This window comes from Nothoprocta perdicaria, unplaced genomic scaffold (genome assembly GCF_003342845.1).
Source record: "Nothoprocta perdicaria isolate Ctin4 unplaced genomic scaffold, notPer1 scaffold_1, whole genome shotgun sequence".
NCBI classification, from domain to species: domain Eukaryota; kingdom Metazoa; phylum Chordata; class Aves; order Tinamiformes; family Tinamidae; genus Nothoprocta; species Nothoprocta perdicaria.
In genome coordinates, this window is record NW_020454093.1 from 14,621,927 (window position 1) to 14,640,757 (window position 18,831).

At 34.0% G+C, this 18,831-nt stretch overlaps 1 protein-coding gene across 1 annotated transcript in view; it reads right to left on the bottom strand.

Moving 5' to 3' along the window:
- Positions 1-8,571: 8,571 nt before the first annotated feature.
- SPEF2 (sperm flagellar 2) overlaps positions 8,572-18,831 on the bottom strand; it is a 43,929-nt gene continuing 33,669 nt past the window's right edge. Inside the window, exons 28-33 of the mRNA XM_026035691.1 lie at positions 18,221-18,450; positions 10,397-11,589; positions 10,082-10,299; positions 9,789-9,997; positions 9,578-9,701; positions 8,572-9,456 (exon numbers count right to left, since the gene is read on the bottom strand). Of these exons, the coding sequence (XP_025891476.1) occupies positions 9,081-9,456; positions 9,578-9,701; positions 9,789-9,997; positions 10,082-10,299; positions 10,397-11,589; positions 18,221-18,450 (2,350 nt within the window). The 3' untranslated portion in view covers positions 8,572-9,080. The remainder of the gene's footprint in view (positions 9,457-9,577; positions 9,702-9,788; positions 9,998-10,081; positions 10,300-10,396; positions 11,590-18,220; positions 18,451-18,831) is intronic.

The following is an 18,831-nucleotide window of genomic DNA, read 5'->3' on the forward strand; positions in this document are numbered from 1 at the left end:
TTATATGTGAAAACCATTTGGAAGCATCACCTGACTGCAAAAGCCATTGAAACTTTTCAGTAAATATAAAAGATCCAAGAAACTTTCAATTTAGAATAGTGAGTGGATTCCTAAAACATATATATATATATATGTTTTTAAAGTTACCTTTATGAGATGTCCGAGCCTATCAAAAGGCAAAGGTTCTGTGCAACTTTCTGTCACAGTTAGATCTTCATTTCCTTTAAACCATAAGCCAATCTGATGAAAAAAAAAAGTCATTCAGTTTCATTCAGTTCCACACCTGAAAATAAATTGCTTTCTGTACTAAAATCTTTGAACAAATAGATTATTATAAAATTAATTCTTAGATCTTTTCAAGTTTTGAGTTTGCTATTAATAGACAATGAATTCAGAATAATTAAAGAGTTGCTTGGATATTGTAGCAGCTGTTTTAGGAATTATTGAAAATGGAGTATGATAGAAGTGACTCTAAACTTATATTCTTTAAAAAGGAGAAAATGAACTGTTTTATAAGACTATACTGCCCAAGGAGTAGAATATGATGCAACTTCTGTGTGCTTTTTTGTTTCTTCATGTTATGAAGCCTTTGCTACCTTTTGTTCTAAATGTTCTTTTCAAGTATCTATCCAAACATTCTTTCAGTAAAATGAAAGACAGAAGCATGGTACTTCCATCCATGCCTGCTCCTACCAACAAAAGAAAGCAATGGGTCTTGCCATAGTTTCAAAGCTATATCTGCACTGGAAAATTAAACATTCCCAAAAAGCATTTTCCAATAATAAGGCGAACAGACGGTTGATGTCCCACATCCAGCACCTCCAGCCCTCTAGAACAGGGGTGGCCTTCACCAGGCAGCCCATTGAAAAACTCATTTGTCTGGATATTATTTGAGGATCTAATTGGTCCACATTTAGAGCATGCCAGGAACTGGGCAAACAATGGCACGGAGCAGACAATTGAGTCCTAGTGCCTGGGGACGCCCCCTTGCATTGCTGGCTTTGTAAGTCCGGATGCTGCTGGAGGGGCCATTTGGGGYACAGCGCATTTCCAGCCAAGGGTTCTTCCTCCTATTCTTACTGAATGCTGTTTGTCATTGTTCCTTGTTAAGACARTATAATAAAGAAAATGAATCAAAGTTTCATGACATTTTGAATGCATGGAAGCTTAAGTATAAAACAGAGAATAAACCATCCTTCTACTTTTATTGGTATATATTAACATTTATGTTKTGTTCACAGAATATCTTCATATGTTCTCACAGACGCTAATGAGAGATGCAGTAGCCTTTCAGGGCAGACAAGATAGACATTAAACTAAAATGTTTTTATGACAAATTTACATAAATTTTAATTAGCATTTTTTTCCTATTTTTCAGATGAATTATTACACTCTTTATTGTGCACAACATTGCATTTTATGCAATTATACATTATATCTTCATTTTTATAAACTGCAAGTTTAATATATGGCATTAAGCTCTGTCTCCTTTAAAAAGCAAATCAATAAAAGACAATTAAATAAGAATCTCCAAATTAGTTTCAGAAAGGAAAATAATAAATCAAAGCTAGTTTAAAACTTTCTCTGCTTTTTTGTTTGTTCAAGGTAGCAGAGAAAATTGAGCAAAATAATTGCAATAAAGTAGACCATGTTATCCTTGTAATCCTCTTCCACAAAAATATGTCAGAAGGCTCATTAACTCTCTTGCTATTGTTCTTTTCTTAATTTTATGGACTTCACTGACTCATTAACTCTAGTGCATCATGTTCCACAAGTCATGAATCATTATGTTAGCAAGAAAGAAATGAACAAGACTGAAATGAAGCAAGTACTCGGAACAAATAAAACCTCATAAAACTTGCCATGAGTGACTCTGAAAGCACTAGAAACAATTCAGATGTTCCTCATCAATAATTCTGAAATTAGAGAACTTTCATTCAAGCTTGAGAAAATCTATTTCTGTTCTCTTTATTGCATGTACAAAAATTCCAAAACCCAGCACTCTCAATAACAMGGACTGTAAAGTTTATATGCAGTAGTATACAGTATTTTCAAGAGGATTTTAAGCTAAGAAAATGTGATGCATTTTCAAATGTCAAATACTTTAAACATTCTGAAAATTATTTTAGTACTACCAAAGAAATTCTGCCTGACGGAACTGTAGAGCTTTATATATGGACAGGCCRGTACAGAACAGGAAAGTGAACCAACATTCATCTGAATTATAATTAAGAAGTCAAGGAAAGGAAAATGAATTGAATAGAATCAGGAAAATTTTGATAAAAGAAATATATATATATATATTTAATACTTTTTCATGAAACTTGTTTCCTGAAAAGATTTGCTGAGATATGCAATGGAAAGTTTTAAAGAGAAGAATGGTTCAAGAAATTTTATAGTATTCCATGTATCCAAAGTCTGAAAAATAATCTTCACTTTCAAAGGACTTTAGTGGAAAACATCTATAAATAGGTGATCAAAAAATGGTGGGAAAATCAAATAAAATAGTTGGATTTTTGTTGGGACATTTTTTGTCTCTAGGCTGAGTTGCTGAATGTGAATAAATCCACCAATACATCATTCAACTCAAAGAGACTATGAGAAGAATAAGACTGAAAAAAAGTGTTATAACCTGTGTATAGTGTTCCTGTGTAACAAAACCTGATCCAGGTTCATCAACAGACTTGAAGCTATGCAGAGTTCTGAGAAGTTCCGTCACGGATGGCACCGGCCAAGGCAGTGCTGCTGCTAGCAAGAATCGGCGCCAGTCAATAAGCTCTGAGTTTGCTCCTAATTCGTTTGCCAAATTTTGTAGCTATTAAAATAGAATAGTAAATATTGTCAAATGCACATGGGWAAATGTACAATTTCTACATAATATGTAACCTTAGAACTTTTTTCCAGTTTAAGACACACAGGATTCAGCAGTGAGGTTTCAAAGGTGCATAAACACGGGAGGTTCTTCCTGTTTCTTCCCTGTGCAAGCAGTGAATTTATGCTGAAGAAGAATTAAATTTATGAATTACAGCTTACAGTGAATTTACAGTTCTGTCCAACACGAGCATCAGCACAGTTCTACATAGTAAATGAGGGTTTTTATGTGGCAGACACAGATCTTTTTCCTGGTGACTGGACAGACAATTTAGCAGCACCAGTGTCTTGGCCCTGTTTTGCTTATACAAATGTGCACAGTCATCCAKCTTCTCCTTGCTCACATATTACTTTCAGTGAACACTAACGGGGGAATATATGTAAAATCTTTGGATACAGGCTTGGGCATAGAGGGACCAAAACAGGTCATTTCTGAGCTATTGAGGCTTGGTAGGTAGTGTGAATGCCTACTTGGTACCTCTGTACTATCTTCTGGTACTGTTCCCTCCAAAATCTTGCTCCTTACTCTTCCTCATGGAAGGCTGCATTTCCTACACATACTGATAAAACAATTGAAAGGATAAGAAGGTGTCAACTTACATCTGAAAGTGTTAAGTTCATCCACTCATCAGGAAAATAGTCTGTTCCAACATCCAAAGAAATCAAGTCCATTACAATGTCAATAAATTCATTCCTTAGTATAACACCTAGTGAAAAAAACCTCAATGTAAAAAAAACATGTATTTGCCATTTCAAATAGACTTGTGTTAATGAAAATCTTTTTATTGTAATGGCCAAGTGGGAAAGTGATTTGTATTGCCATTATGCACTATTGATGATGTAATATCTTTCATACCAATTTTTTTTCTCATCTAAAATAAATCATATGGGACTGATTTAATTACAAAATGTTCAATATTCTGATAAAYTGCAATTATTTTGATACCTACCTTTAACTGTGTTGGCATCTCCACACAGTCCTTACTGGTTGTTAGTGGGAAATTCAGAAACACCAAACACACGCATATTCTGTACATCTGAATTTTATCACTGTTACCAATCTGTTCTTTCACTGTGCTCTATTTTAGATTAACTATAAATCTGTATCAACCCTTGAAACAAGTTATAGTTTATGTTAGAGTACATGTTAGAGAATAGAATGGGAGATACAGAATGGCATCTGTTAAATTTTCAAATAAAGTTGAACTGCTTCATATAATCTTGCTTGTGGAAAGTAATGATGAGTAACTCTATCAATATYATTTAAAATAAATCAGTAAATAAAAATAATCTATAGATATATGATGAGTATATTGATGACAAAACCAATTTCCTTTTTAAAAGAAGAATGAATTTGTTTTTACATACAGAGAAAATTTAAGCTTCAAGTACAATGTTAAAACATTGCTGAAATACTTTAGATATGAATCTGACCATTCAAACATGGATTCTGTTGCCTCATAAAATGCAATCTTTTAAATGAAGGTAAAAGTATAGTATAATATTTTTCTTACTACAGCCAAAATTCTTTGCCCTATAAAAAGAAGTATTTATGTACATTCTATATCTTTGAGAAATCTTTTTCTTTCAAGTGGAACAAGTGAGATCTTTTTAATTTGCAAAAAATATTTCAATGGTAGGAATATAAAGTATGTGCTTGAGCCTTAATTTCATAATACCTTTCCCATTTGAAATTATAGATCTACAATATCTGTTTCTTCTGTCCACAAGGGAAAACCAGGAATAATGCCCTCAGCAACTTACTACTGGAAAGCTGTTAACTACTTTACTCACATAATGCTTTTATCATATTTACTTCCTACTTTGTTTTCCTCATATGACCTCCCAGACCTTGAATATGAAGAAGGTAGTCATTTTCTAGCTTCTTAAAATCTACCCGTATTTTGCTTCTATGTACAAAATTCCAGAAAGATTGAAAGGGGATTAAAGGACTGTATATTAAACCTTTAATCACTATTTCTAGAACTTCGATTGAACTGTAGGACATGCTGGCACACAGCTTGTAGATAAGTTTGAGTCTAGTTGACAGGAAGTAGTGGCAAATAGATGGATTCTTGTGAGATATTTAAGTGCACTTGGCTGCTCTGCAGTACCTACTCATGTTTCTTTCTTTGTGATAAGCATGAGGAAGATCTCTTGTCATTTACAAATACCTTCTATCTATTAATTACAAAATTGTTGATGTGCTTTGTGGTCACTTCGTAAATTACCTTACGTCCTAGAACTTCTGACTTCTGAAATATCTTTAAAAAAGGGTAATAGCTCAAAAATTCCAAATATTGCGAGACCTACTTCCTTCTCATTAGGAGGAAGGAGGATTATTCAGATGGAGAGAGGAAACCCCTCAAAAAGAGATTATCAAATAACTTTTACATATATTTTTACATATTCTGTCTAATGTTTTTGGTAATAATACAGAGTTTGGACTGTTTTTGAATGTCACATTATATTGCAAGACAAAAGATGATCAATTTTCTTTAGGGGATGCAAACACCACAGAAGTGTTTCATAATCATTATGAGATGCTATAAGAAAGTGGGCAGATACCCAGTTGGTGCTGAGAAAAGAACATTGGTGACAGTGACTGGGGCTCTGCAAGTGGTAGAAAGAAATGATATCCTCTGGAAAAGAATAGGAAGAAATATCCCATTCTTCCCATTCTGAATTGTCTATATAACAAGACTGGTTTCAAGCCAGGAAATTGGGAAAATCAGAAGCAGCAGTAAGGAGAAGTAAGAGAAGGAAGAAGGAGTAACTGAAAGTTAGAAGTAGGTGTCTGAGATACCTAAGTATGAATGTTAGGAATATCAGGGAGAAAGAGAAAAACTTACTGGATGTCCAACCGCATGCGTACTGCCTGAATTACTCAATAAAGCAAGGAGAAATGTAGAAAATAAAACAAAAATAAAGCATAGTAAATAAAACAAAATAAATTTAATAAATAAATGAAAGTGGTGCCATGCTCATGCTCTGATTCAGGACAGAAGGGATTTCTGGAGAGAAAAAAAGAAAAGCAGCACATTGCTAGAGCAGGACCTGTGATATTGACAACACAGTTTATATGTATTTTTTTGGTAAAAGAGGAAGGAAGCATACAAACAGTTAAGTTTGCAGAATGTGTCGCTTTTGATTAAGAAGATGAAGAAGACACAATGCAGTATCTTCCAAAAGCAGGTTCTGGTTAATAAGAACACTCAAATGAAAGTCTAAAAATTATTTTTTTTTCTGGATGACAGAGGCCCATTAAATGGTGGCATTCCAATGAAAGTGATGTATAAAAGCATAGAAAACCACAAAACTGGGGAATCAAACACTTTGGAAACATAATGTAAGAGAGAAAGTCTTTTAAGATATCCAGCCCTTACTGAATGACAGCAAGCCRTCAAAACCAGCAAGCTGTGCCATAAAAAGGAGAAATTAGAAGACCAAGATAGTCACACAGAACTCTTTAATATCTTAAGATAAATAAGCAGACTTATTCAAGAATGTAAACATGAATTATTTTGTATCATTCCATAACTCTATGTGCATAAGTAGAGATGGAGAAAACTATTATGACACCAGTTCGAATTATTGCTCAATATATTATTAATACACACATTCTATGCAATTCACAATTCTGGAGCAGTAACAACTTCCTGGAAGATCACATGACACTTCCATTGGGTAAACCAAGGGAAACAAGAGCTATTTCCCACCTTTAAGCTTCATGTCGCTGGATTAAGTTAAATTATTTTCTGAATCATTAGCAATTAGTATTTAGACTTTTGATATTTCTCTGTGTGACACTTTCCATGCAAGCCCTGGAAATTTAATCTAAATGAAACTGTACATTGGAAGAAAAATCAGAAAATATAACCTGAGGTAAACAGGACACCAGTCAAGAAGAATAAATGTGAAGTACTAGATGGGGCTAACATAATAATGAAATACATCAGGAATGTGCCCGTTGTCAGGGCAGAAACCTTACTGTCCAGGTAACAGTTCTGTAGAAAAAGCTCTAGGGATTATGGATGATCACAAACTTAAATGAATAAACAGTATCATCAGAAAGCTGATGGGAAGATGCTGGAAACAACCCTTCCCTTTTTTTCAGGTTTGTTAACCTGAAACTTCTATAGGAGTGTGATTTTGGAAAATGCAAATCAAAAGGAACGTATGCAAACTACAGAGGGCCTGGAGGAGAACAGCAAGATTCATCACAGGCTTAGAAAATGTGGCCTAGGAGAAAAGGTTGAAGGAATGACGTTAATCTCATCTATATAAGGAGGACTGAGAGGAAACATAGCAATAATTTTCCACTTAAAACAAAATATTACAAAAAGAATGGTCATAATTACTCTAAATAGCCATATAATCAGAAGAGCACTACAGTACTAGGGAAAATAAAACCAAACACATTTAGAGTGGAATATTTTACAAGCATGTAAAAAGCAGGGAGAAATATTGGCTATAGCTAGTATCACTAAACATGATCCTATTTCATTGCAGAACTTATACAAGTCCTTGAAATCCCTTTCCAATTGTTTTTATGACACTAAGATTTCTCTGGCATTTTCCAAAATCCACCTATGCAGAATCTTCAGTCACAACAATACAAAAATGTGATGCTGCTCCAGACATGGATATGACTTCAACATTACTAGATTCAGTATGCTTTTTTTTATTACTTTGCTTGTTTTTTTTTTGCTGTTGGATTTTATGGATGTGTTTTCATGTAATTTTTCATGTGTTTTTCATGTAATTTTCTCATTGCAGTTGGAATTTTTCCTTTTGAAAAACCCAAACGTAAATATTAGTAGTTATGACACTCAGGAGAAAATCTTCAGAATTAGCAATGCTAGTCTAGKAAGGCATCCCCTAAAATACATATCCTTTTGCTTATTAACTAAAGTACAACTAAACATTTTTTTTCAATCTAAGCAATCACATATATTTCAAAGACGCATATATTATAACACATCTAATGCCCAGTATTCATTTTACATTCTGATCCCAACAAAATAACTCTACTTAACTAGACTGAAACATCTTAATGAGGTGTTTACTAAAAACCTATTTCCAATACACACAACTATTTTGACCTAGAGGTAGTATGAATTACATAAAATACATAAAGATATATATACTATATCTTCAACAATTACTAGATATGTCTTATACTGAAAGTACAAAACTGATCTCCATTTAGAAAGAGTTTATTTAAGGTGAATAACCTCAAATTCTTTTCTCTCCGATTATTTCCGATTCATCTTCATGTTGGAAGAACTAAGAAGCAGAACTAAGAAGATTTTGCTTTAGTTTTTTTCTGAAATTATTACCTTCACTGATGATAGAAATACACTTTCTTGCTATGCTTTTCCTTGATTGAAAATTATTAAGTAGAAGGTCACTTTTAGAACATTTAGAAAGTAGAAAGTGGCAAGTTATGAAATCAAAAACTTCTCTGAAGTTCTCATTCTCAACTTCCAGGCTAGGAATAATGATACAACATTGTATTTTCTGTACAGGGAAAAGCAATGGTTCAAACTGTGAAGTATGTTAGTCATATCCTGGCTATAAGAGCATTTACTATGAGAAGACTGATTTGGGCACTTAATAATCAGCAGTGGAAAATGGCTCTGTTCTGCCTCTGCATGAAAGTTTTGTGAAGGAAAACTGTCAAAAGTCTGTAAAGGTCATGTTAAACCTTGCCCACAATAGAATAAAAAGTAGCAAGACATACAAATAAGGAGAGAAGCCATGACCGAAAACTCAAAGGCTGCAGAGGTCAAAGAGTCATTTGACAGAAATAATGGGCTAATCTTCTACCCATTTTTCCAAAATAAAACCTGGGTTTTCAAGATCAGTGAAAGATTGACACTAAGAAAACAGTTAGCTCCAGTGGATATAATGTATTATGACTCAGAGAAGAGCRAAAAAACAATCAGAAGTTATGAGTCATCTATCTGTCCAAGTGCCAGCAAGGTCACACTGTACTCCATTATTTTTGTGCATTGTCTTCTGATTTGTGTCTTTTGGAGAAATTGGGCGTATAAGAGCAAATGTAAACAGGTAATGATTCAGCAGTGAATATGCAGACACACAAAAAGACGTCTTTTTACTCCTGCTAATCTTGCAAGACATCCTTTTAAAAAATTCATATATGTTACAGGAATGATTGTGAAGTAAAAACTAAGAATTTTCATCTAATCAAATCCATAGTGACTCTCCAAATCATATTCAGAGGAGCAATCTGATTTTCCATGTATTATCTTATCATCTGCCTGTAGTCTTCTCTTTCTCTGCCAGGTAGTATTCCACAGGTGAATAGCTTTCTTGGGATCAAATCTTTTGATATCCGGAGAGTTCATCTGAATTATCATAAGATCTGTCACACTTTCAGACATGAGTTTAGATTGCAGATGCATCATGATAAGTTTCATTTGACTGAAGCCTCGCTCTGTTTCAGCTGAACTTGCAGGTAGTGTTAGGATCAAATCTACCAATCTCAGGATGTTGGGATACTTCATTGAATAATCTGAATTCACTGAATCCCATGTCAAGGACTGGATGTTCYGAAATCTAAAGAGCACAGTAAAAAAATCTGTTTTTATGGGTTACTATATACATTTCCATAATCCTTTTCAGTATACTCTAGATGCTTCTAAATAGTTAACAGACACAAATGCAGTATTCTTATTACCTGTTATATAGCTCTAATTTCAACATGCTCCACTCAGTTTCAACTTCATCAATTTTCACAGAGGCAGCTTCTAGTATGACTTCATAATGTTTAGTCAAGATAGACACTTCCTTTTCACCAAATTCTATAACAGAGGCAAAAGAAAATATTTTATACTTTAAAAAAATTAGAACAAACACTTCTTCAAATATCCACCATCTTAGTTCTATACCTTGTTCAATTTTGTCAGGCCATTGTTTAAAACTTCCAATAGTAGTTGCTCTCAAAACTTCTTGACTTGCATCACAAAAACAGTCACGCAACTTTTTCATCAAATTATTTAGGACTTTAGTTCGTACTGATAAAATATTTCCATTTCCAGTAAGCTGATAACCATGAAAGTGTGGAATAGTCTCCATCAAGCGTTCCTTTGGACCAGCTCTGAAAAYGAAGAATGCAAACTATAGATAAGACTTGTGCTCTATTCTAACTTAGATCATGGCTCAGTTGTTAGAAATTACAGACCTTGTTTTATACATGCAAAGTGTTTCCAGGGTTGACTGCACAGTTGCAAATATATCTGCAATGGAGGAGGTGTGATCCAGAGTAACTCGTAACAGGATGTTGAGGACATTAATGACATCCAACAGAAAGTGAGAGAATTTGACTATCTCCATTTTCAGAAGGACCTGTAAAAGGCCTTTGACTTTTTGCTGATTTGAGGCTCTTGGATCTCTTTCAATCTAGAAATTAATGAGAAGAAAAAAATTGCCAAGTGGGTGGGCCAAAATTAGCCATAGAGATTTTTTTAGTAGTACATCCAATTTTTAAAATGGTTACCTTACTTAGGTGTAGAACAATTGCAGGATAACCTTTAAGGAGAATTTGGAGTGCTGTTTGCAGACGAGTGAGCCATTGGGAGCCTCCAATGCGAGAAGGAATAGCTGGACGTAAATTAATGGCTTCATATGTGGCTTTGAGATTGTTCTTATTTAGAGGTGAGTTATGATAAAAATGATACATATTTTTCAAGACACTGCTTAAGATGTTATACAATTGAACGTTTTTCAATGCTCCTTTATAAGCCAGCTGAAGTCGGTGAGCAAAACAATGTACAGACTGCACACAAGGCTGAATTTTTCTCAGAAGTTTAGCTACACCATTCTTTTCTCCTACCATGACATCTGTCCCATCACTTCCAAATCCAACAAGTTTTCTTGACCAGTCTTGGCTCGCCAGATTAAGCTGAAGATTTATTTGTAATGTCTCCTCAATAGCATTTTTCATGCTTGAAGCATCAGTTTTATGAACAGGTTGAACCCCAACAATCTGGCAATGAATTTTTCCTTCATTTGCAAAACGTACATAAACAACAGTAGCTGCTTTGAATATACTGTCTGTGACTCCATCGCTAATAAGAGAGAAGAATCTACATTTCTCCAATTTCTCTTTTAAAGCCCTTCTTTCTACTTCAGCAATAAAATGTATAAACATCCTTGCTGACTTGTCATTTCTAAATACAGAACCGATATCCACTCCCTTCATGTCATCTAGTTTGCACATCCAGTCAAGATCTGTAAAGGGACGTCCAGATTTAGCGATAGCATGGCATGTCCTAAAAATATTTTCTACTCTTCCTAATGTTATGGCATTCATACTCTTCAACATTTGCTCAGCAGAAGCTACATCAGGTGAAGCAGTGCTGGCAGCTTCCATGCAGGTAGCCCAGGCATGAGCTTCACTGCTCTGGTGTATATTTATAAATTCAAGCTTGAAGTCATCAGTGCCAGAATAAAAATTATGTATGTTTTCCCCCAAATCCACATTATGTTTACGACACAATGCACAGAACATTATCCCCCTTTCATCATCATATTTTAACCAGGAGTATTTTGTTAGCCATATTTTTGAAAACTGAAGATTCCTCTTTGTTCTCTGATGTTCCATATCCTTCTTGACTTTCCCTTGGTCACCAACTTCTTTCTTGCTAGAAGAATTACTCTTGCTTTTAAATTGCTTCAGTGCTCTTACAGCTATAATTTTAAAAGAAAAAACTTAAATATAAAATAGTTTTTATTTACTTTAATTACCAATTTAATTTTCCTTCTCTCTTCCATATTTGTGGTTAATTTCAGACTAAACCATGACTTGGAATAAACAACCACAAAAGGGAGCAGTGAAAATTGAAATCTATTCTTTCATCACTTGAAAGCTTCCTGGGATGCATGTAGGAAATTCTCAGTTTTAACGCCAAGCTCCTTTTGACTACCAGAGGTTTGACAGAATCTGCAGTCTAAGTGTCCAATATGATTTCACGAACAAGAGAAATAGCATGCAGGAAATAGATTTTGGAATGGTCTTTCAGGCAAAATGTCTCCAGAAGATACTGCAGAGGTCACAAACCTTTTATGATGACCATTACATCCAACGTTATCAGAAAAACTTACTTTAATCAAGTGCACAAATAGGTAAAATGTACCTGTTTCAGAGTGAGTAAGATGTTCTACAGTATGCTTAGCTGATCTGATCTTCTTGAAATATATTTATCTGCAGAATGATTTCACTACTGCTTTGAGAAAAGGTTTACAACTTCACATTTGAGGCAAAAGGGCAAAGAGGCAAAATCAATAATTACATCAAGTTAATCATAGGAAGTAATTTTCTTTCTGATACTTTCAAAATTCTTAGGTAAAAGACTCTCAATTTCACCCAATTCTATTTTAGAAGCATGTGTGAATTTTCATATAAATGTGTATTTATATGTGTATGTGTCTCTGCGTGTATGTATATAAACATATATATACACACATATATCCATTAGAGAATTTGTGAGAGGTGTTTGTTCCCATTGTAATCTAAAATAACAGTCATGAAGAGCCATAAAATTAGAAAAGGTTAAGAAGCTGTAGTTGAAATATTACTAGGGTTATTCCATTTTTAGTGATTCATTTAAGGAGCTGTTGATACCTCAGTAAGAAAACATCCTACTTTGAGCTAGCAGCTGGGGTCCACATGGATATCGAAAAGACAGGAACTCCGTAGATGTGGTTCCTGAAACTAGCCTAACCACAATGAAGAAGTAGCAGAAGATCATAGAGAAGAAGCTTTCTTTACATACAGTAAAGATTAAAACCCTTTCCTGACAGAAGGCAGCAATAAAAACCCAAGGATTGGTGAAAAAAAAAAAATTAGAGGATCTACAACTGCAGAAGTCAGCGGGTAGAAAGGTTAAAATGGTTGTAACACCCTTATTGTGCCTATTGCTTCCTGAGGTGTATGGGAGCCAGAGGAAATCTGCTGCTGATGAGATAAGAAAGAAAAGCAGGTGCCAGACCCTCTCTCAACACCTATTAACCACTGCCAGGGACTAGAATCTCTGTGAAGTTGAACTTCACTTTACCAACCATTTTCACATTTGATTTTGTTTAAAACACGAGGTTAGAACACTTGGAAGATATGTTTGTGACATTATGTGTTTACAAGTCATCAGTTGTATATATTTTTAGAAAGATCACATTCCAGAGCACATTAGAGTAGTAAATACATACCTAAGAAGCATGAATCATCAGGTCAAATCTATAACTCCTTCAAGCTATGATGACCTCTCTGAAACAGGTTTCAATGCTTAAAAAGCCTCCCTCAAGTATATTCTTACCATGCTTACCTGAGGAAATGAAGGTTATGGAATCATTTTGCTTAAATATCTGTACCTCAATGTGTCTGTCCACCAATTTTAGGTAATTTTAGAATCCCACAAACAGCAACCATTTTCAACCCAATTTCTCTGTAGGATACAGATACACAGTTCCTATAAATTTCTTTCAAATCTCTTCCAGCTTTTGTCCATTCTGTTTGTGGCCAAGAAACACTAGACAGCACACGCTCTGGTCCAGAGCACACACAACACACAGTGCATCTCGGCCCTAACTGCGCAAGCAAAAAAAAAAATTAGTGAGAGAACATAGCAGAAACACAACAGCATCATGAAATGAGGTGAAGGGACATAGAAAGGAAAGATCTGCTAGCAGGAGGAATCTGGGAACAAGGGAAAGGGCTGCATTTGCAGTAATACTCTGTAAGCACATGATAAAAGGCAGTCAGCCATCATTGCTTATGAAGCACCTTGTTTTTCATGTAAGAGCTTGTCATTGATGAAGAAAAAAAAAAACTAATGCTAAAAAGACTCAGTAAATTAGATTTGTCTCCCATTACAATATTTTTCAAGGCATAATTCAATATACAAAAGGTGATATTCACAAATATTTACATGTTTCAATAAGCAGTGCAGCAGCAACATAATTAAATGACATGCAAAATAATATTGGTCAAAGAAATAAAGATTATGACAAAAATTAAACTGTCAAAATAAACTACAATAAAAAGAAATAAGAATTATAGCGATATAATTTTACACTATATGTAAACCCTGTGAACCAGTCCAGTGGCATTTTAACGGGCATGAAGGAATAACCAACAATCACAGGGTCTCAAATACAACACATATAGTATATAGGAGTCTATTTTCCTGTGATCTTGAAACAGCATTAAAATATTTTGATTTTAGACTGCAGCTAGACACTGCATGAAATAATTTGCCCAAACTGATGCAAAATGTAGGAAAAACACAGATTATTAATTATACAAGCAAAAAAATAATAAGAGATTGTAAATCTAAACCAGAAGTGAGTATTAACATTTTGTTCCTTTTCTAACAAATTTCAATAAAATATTTGAAAGATTCCTGTTTCCCTTCATTTTCACTGAGAAAATTATTTCCACAGCAATTTCAAAATAGATATTTGTATGACAAAGGTTTACATACTTAAAGTAGCAGAATTAGTGCCAATATTGTAATGGATAAATGAGTGAAATGAACTCTTCAAATTGATGATGATTACTCAACTTTTGTAATCTAAAAGCTAATAATCTGTGATACTGCTACCATTAAGGAAGAAACAGCCATCCCAGTATGATTAATTCCTTCGAATTTTTGAGATAAATCATCCCCGGCAGGTGAATCTCGCTGTAAATATTTACTTAATTTCTCACTAAGGACTACCACTGACTCTGAGGTGTTATGTGCACCATTTTTACAAATTACCAAGAGTAATTACCTTGCTGTTCTTTTTTCAAGTTTGGAAAGAAGCACACTGAAAACAAATCTAGTGTTAGGAAATATAATAATTGGATATGCAAAGTTATTCCTATGCTCAGATGTGAGCTTCAGTCTCTATTCCCATCAAACTCAGTTCATGAGTTTATGGTGCTCTTGAACTGTCTCTACAAAGGTGCTTGAGAAGGAACGGCATAACCTATAGACCTTAGTGTGCAATACTTTCTCACTCGCAAAAGATTCTACAAAAAGGCAAAATTTCAAAGGAACAAGATGCACATTTTGATATACTTACCTAAATCCAACAATAAAATAAAACAAAATTTACAAGTCAATAAAAAAATGAGGAGAAATAAGATTTAGTCATTGATTGCTCTCTATAGCTGACAAATCTGGAATCACAAGGTCCAGTAGAATCACAGAGGACAGCTGACATTCTGYTTGGCAGGCTAATTTTTTTTTTTAAAGGCATTTTAAACATTGGATTGGCTCTTGGACTGAGAAGTCTTTAAAATTTATTTGAAGATTATTTATGATGAATAATGTCATCTATAATTCAAGTTGAAATGATTCGTGAAGATTATGATTGGGAAAAAAGAATACACAGATCCGATTGTTAAAAATGTGCTCATGTAATTTAGTCATAGAAAGGATGATAAAATCTAGGACCTATTCTGATCCATGTGGTTGTGCAAAGAATTACCAAAACTGGATTGACAGAAGCACCTCTCAGATACAATTGATAAATTCCAGATTTGTGCTAATTTAATTGATACCAGATGTGGTCATAGGAAGATAGTGCTGAAAGGAAACTGAAGAGGAGAGATCTAATAGTTAGTTTAATTTTGTTGATAAGAGTAGATCACATCCAAAGTGAATGAAGAAAAGAGAAAAATTGAGTGTTAACAGATGCACTTCTAAAAAAAAAAGGACATTCCATAGCCTATATGTTAAATGATATGATAAATGATAGGCTATATGATTGAAAAAGTTAATGAAATGAAGTAGTATTCCAAAGCCACCTTTGGATAGGGTAAAGGCACTCAAAATAATTAAAGAAAAAACTATTTAAATATATCCTTATCAAAAGAAAGACTGTGTCAACAGGTAGGAAGATCCAGCACAGGTCATATCTTTTGTCCATCGGTGCTTAGAATGGTGAGTGATGTGTCTCCATGGAGAGCCAAGTGTGCAGGATAGAACAAAGGTGTCTATGATGCATCAGCAGTTCTTTAATACTTTAAATCCCTAGGAAACATAATGCTGTTTAGAAGTTTTAGAAGACTTTTTGTAAGACCCCAACTAATTGGCGCTCCTGTTTTGTCTTTCATTTAGGCAATTCAAACATACTTTGAAAAGACATCTTATTGACATTTGGCAAACATCCTTTGAAAAAAAGTTAACATTAGTTTCCTCCGAATTAGTGGTCTCTCCTTTGTTACTCTTTCTATTTTTCSTTCTGTTTTCTTTTTCTTTTTTTTTCTTTCTTTCTTTCTTGGTTTTCTAGATAAATTGAAAGATTTCACATATATAAAATTTTCCCTTTATGCAATCCCCATAATGCAATAGAAAATCAGCCTACTATTCCAATTTCAGAACAACTTTAGCAATTTTACTACTTACATAGTACAGAGATTGGTAGATTGATTTTATTTAAATATGTAAWCTTTCCCTAAAGCCTATATCCCTTGTGCTCAAAACTAGAAGTGTTGGTCTGATTAAGAGTAAGATTTGTATTGGTAATGCCTGCAAATATCTATTTCTTGCCATAACCTTAATCTSTACTGTTAAAATTTCTGATGAAATTTTATTCTGAATAGAGGATTACTCTTGCAATTAATAATTTAAAGAATAGAGTGCCTTTGGTAGAAAATGAAGTTCTCTCTGGAAATTCTGCACGTGACGGCTTATAAGTGGTATTTTTGTTCTGGTTTGTTTTTTGGAGAGATCTCCTTTAGAGCTTTTGTCCAGCCTCAGCGCAGTTGATGCTGTCATATATTTGATTTTACAATGTAAAGGAGAATGGAAGAAAGTATTTTAAAGATCACTTTCACAGCTTGTGYTTCACTTCTTAATTCATATGTTAAATATGTGTATTTAAGAGTAACTAAACAGTAAAAAAATAGTGCTGCATGCTAATGTGGAACTAATTTTAAATAATATCCTTTCTTATACTTGCTCTAAGGGGTAGGAAGTGACAAGAGAGGGGACCTACACATTAGGAAATGCCAGTGGAAGACCCAGTGAAATCCTTATGTTAGAGGGTATTTGTCTCCTACTTTATATATATATACACTTGCAATTTGAGCATTTTGATATATTAGAAAAAAAAATATTGTCTCAGTATAAATGAGAATGAATCTTTTATTTGTGCCTGACCAAGAAGCTGAAAATACTGAAACACTATAAGTTCAGGAGAAAGCAGTTATCTTGTGCAAGCTACATCACTGTAATAACTGTGCTGTCACTTGTGATATTATCTGTGAAAGACTGCCCTGTGGTTTTGTTGGTGGAGTCTACACACTCATTTCAACCCTGTGGTTTCCTAGCACGCATCATTGACATCRTATAAATAAAAATTGTAATATATAACATAGGCCCAGCCAGTTTGTGAGATCATCCCAAGATCATACTGTCATTAAGTTGATGAAGGATTATTTGCAGAAGTGTCTTTGGTATGAGAGATATGATCTGCCACCAGTGAAACTGTAACATAAGTCTCCGCATTTGGAAACCTATTATTCACTATCTAATAATTACAAAAATAAGAATTTTTAGCTTTGTGTGCCATTATATAAGCAATGCTATATTACTTTCATTTCTGTAGAATAAGTTGGAATGCTTATACATATACAATATCTCTTCAGCTATGCTATAGATTAAAGAATATGCATCTCTGTAAAGGAAAACTGGAATCAGGTTTCTGAATAATATTAATTCTTGTTCAGAAGGTAGAAGCAAATTTTGCATAAACATATATGGGAAGTATTTCTGAATGAAAGATCAAATTCACTTCAGTGTACTTCTGTGGCTTTTGAAACGCTTTTCCCAAAGTTTTTATAGTATCTATATAACAGTATTAACTTTTGCTAGACATTATTTTCAAATGTCCTAACCCTAATGTTCCCATAATCAGAGCATAAGTCCAACATAAGCTTACATACCAGAGCTTTGAATTAGCAGGTGAGTTAAAGACATGCATTTTAATTAATCTGTGTCTCAAATATACTCAGAACTTTTAAAGTAAGCATGATATGTATAGCTCTTAAAAACACGGAGATACGTGTCAAACTGTTAACAGATTATTAAGTATATAGGCTAGAGGATACAAAAGCACATAGCAAAGACACAAAAAGCTTTCTGGGGTTCTGGTATTTCATAGTTCACATACAATATTCTGTATTATGACTGTGCTTCTATGTGTAGCATAATCTTTAATTATAACATGAGCTTTATAAGTAATTAATGTTTAGTACCTCCTGTCATTTATCTTACATTTTAATTAGGTAACTGACAGTCTTAAAGGTGTGAAAAATAAAATTCTTTCTTACCTTTAGGTGCTATCTGTAGAAACTGTTTATGAAGTGTAGTAAGTTGTGAAATAGTTAGAGTACCATTTTCAGAAATTTCTACAGGTGGAAGTCTTGGTGGAGGAACCGGATCAGGAAATACTTTTATATCATGGTTCATGAAGAAATCTGTCTCCTCTAAAATCATTTCATATTGGATTTTGCTAGAACTTTCAATATGATGCCGCGCAACCTCAATCAGCTTTTCAACACTGAAAATGTAAATACACACACACAAAAAAGAATACTTTCTAATACACAATGATAAAAACTTACAGTGAAATTTTGATGTGTTTATACTCTTGTACCTTCCCTAGGGTGAGAATTACAAATCCTCTGTGTGAATTCTGTACTCAGACAAATCATTTTCAAGTACAACCCTCCTATGGAGCAAGAATTACTAYGATTGTTGTAACGACTTCAGATAAAAAAAAGATCTGACTTGTTAGAAAAATATGAAATGAGACTTTCCTAATTCCATCAGTTTTGTAGGGTGGAGTGTACATGTTCRGGCGGTAATCCTCCATTAGCCCCTATCAGTGCCCTGTTCTCTGCTCTGCCCCGAAAACCTAGATCTACAGAGTGCTTTCTAG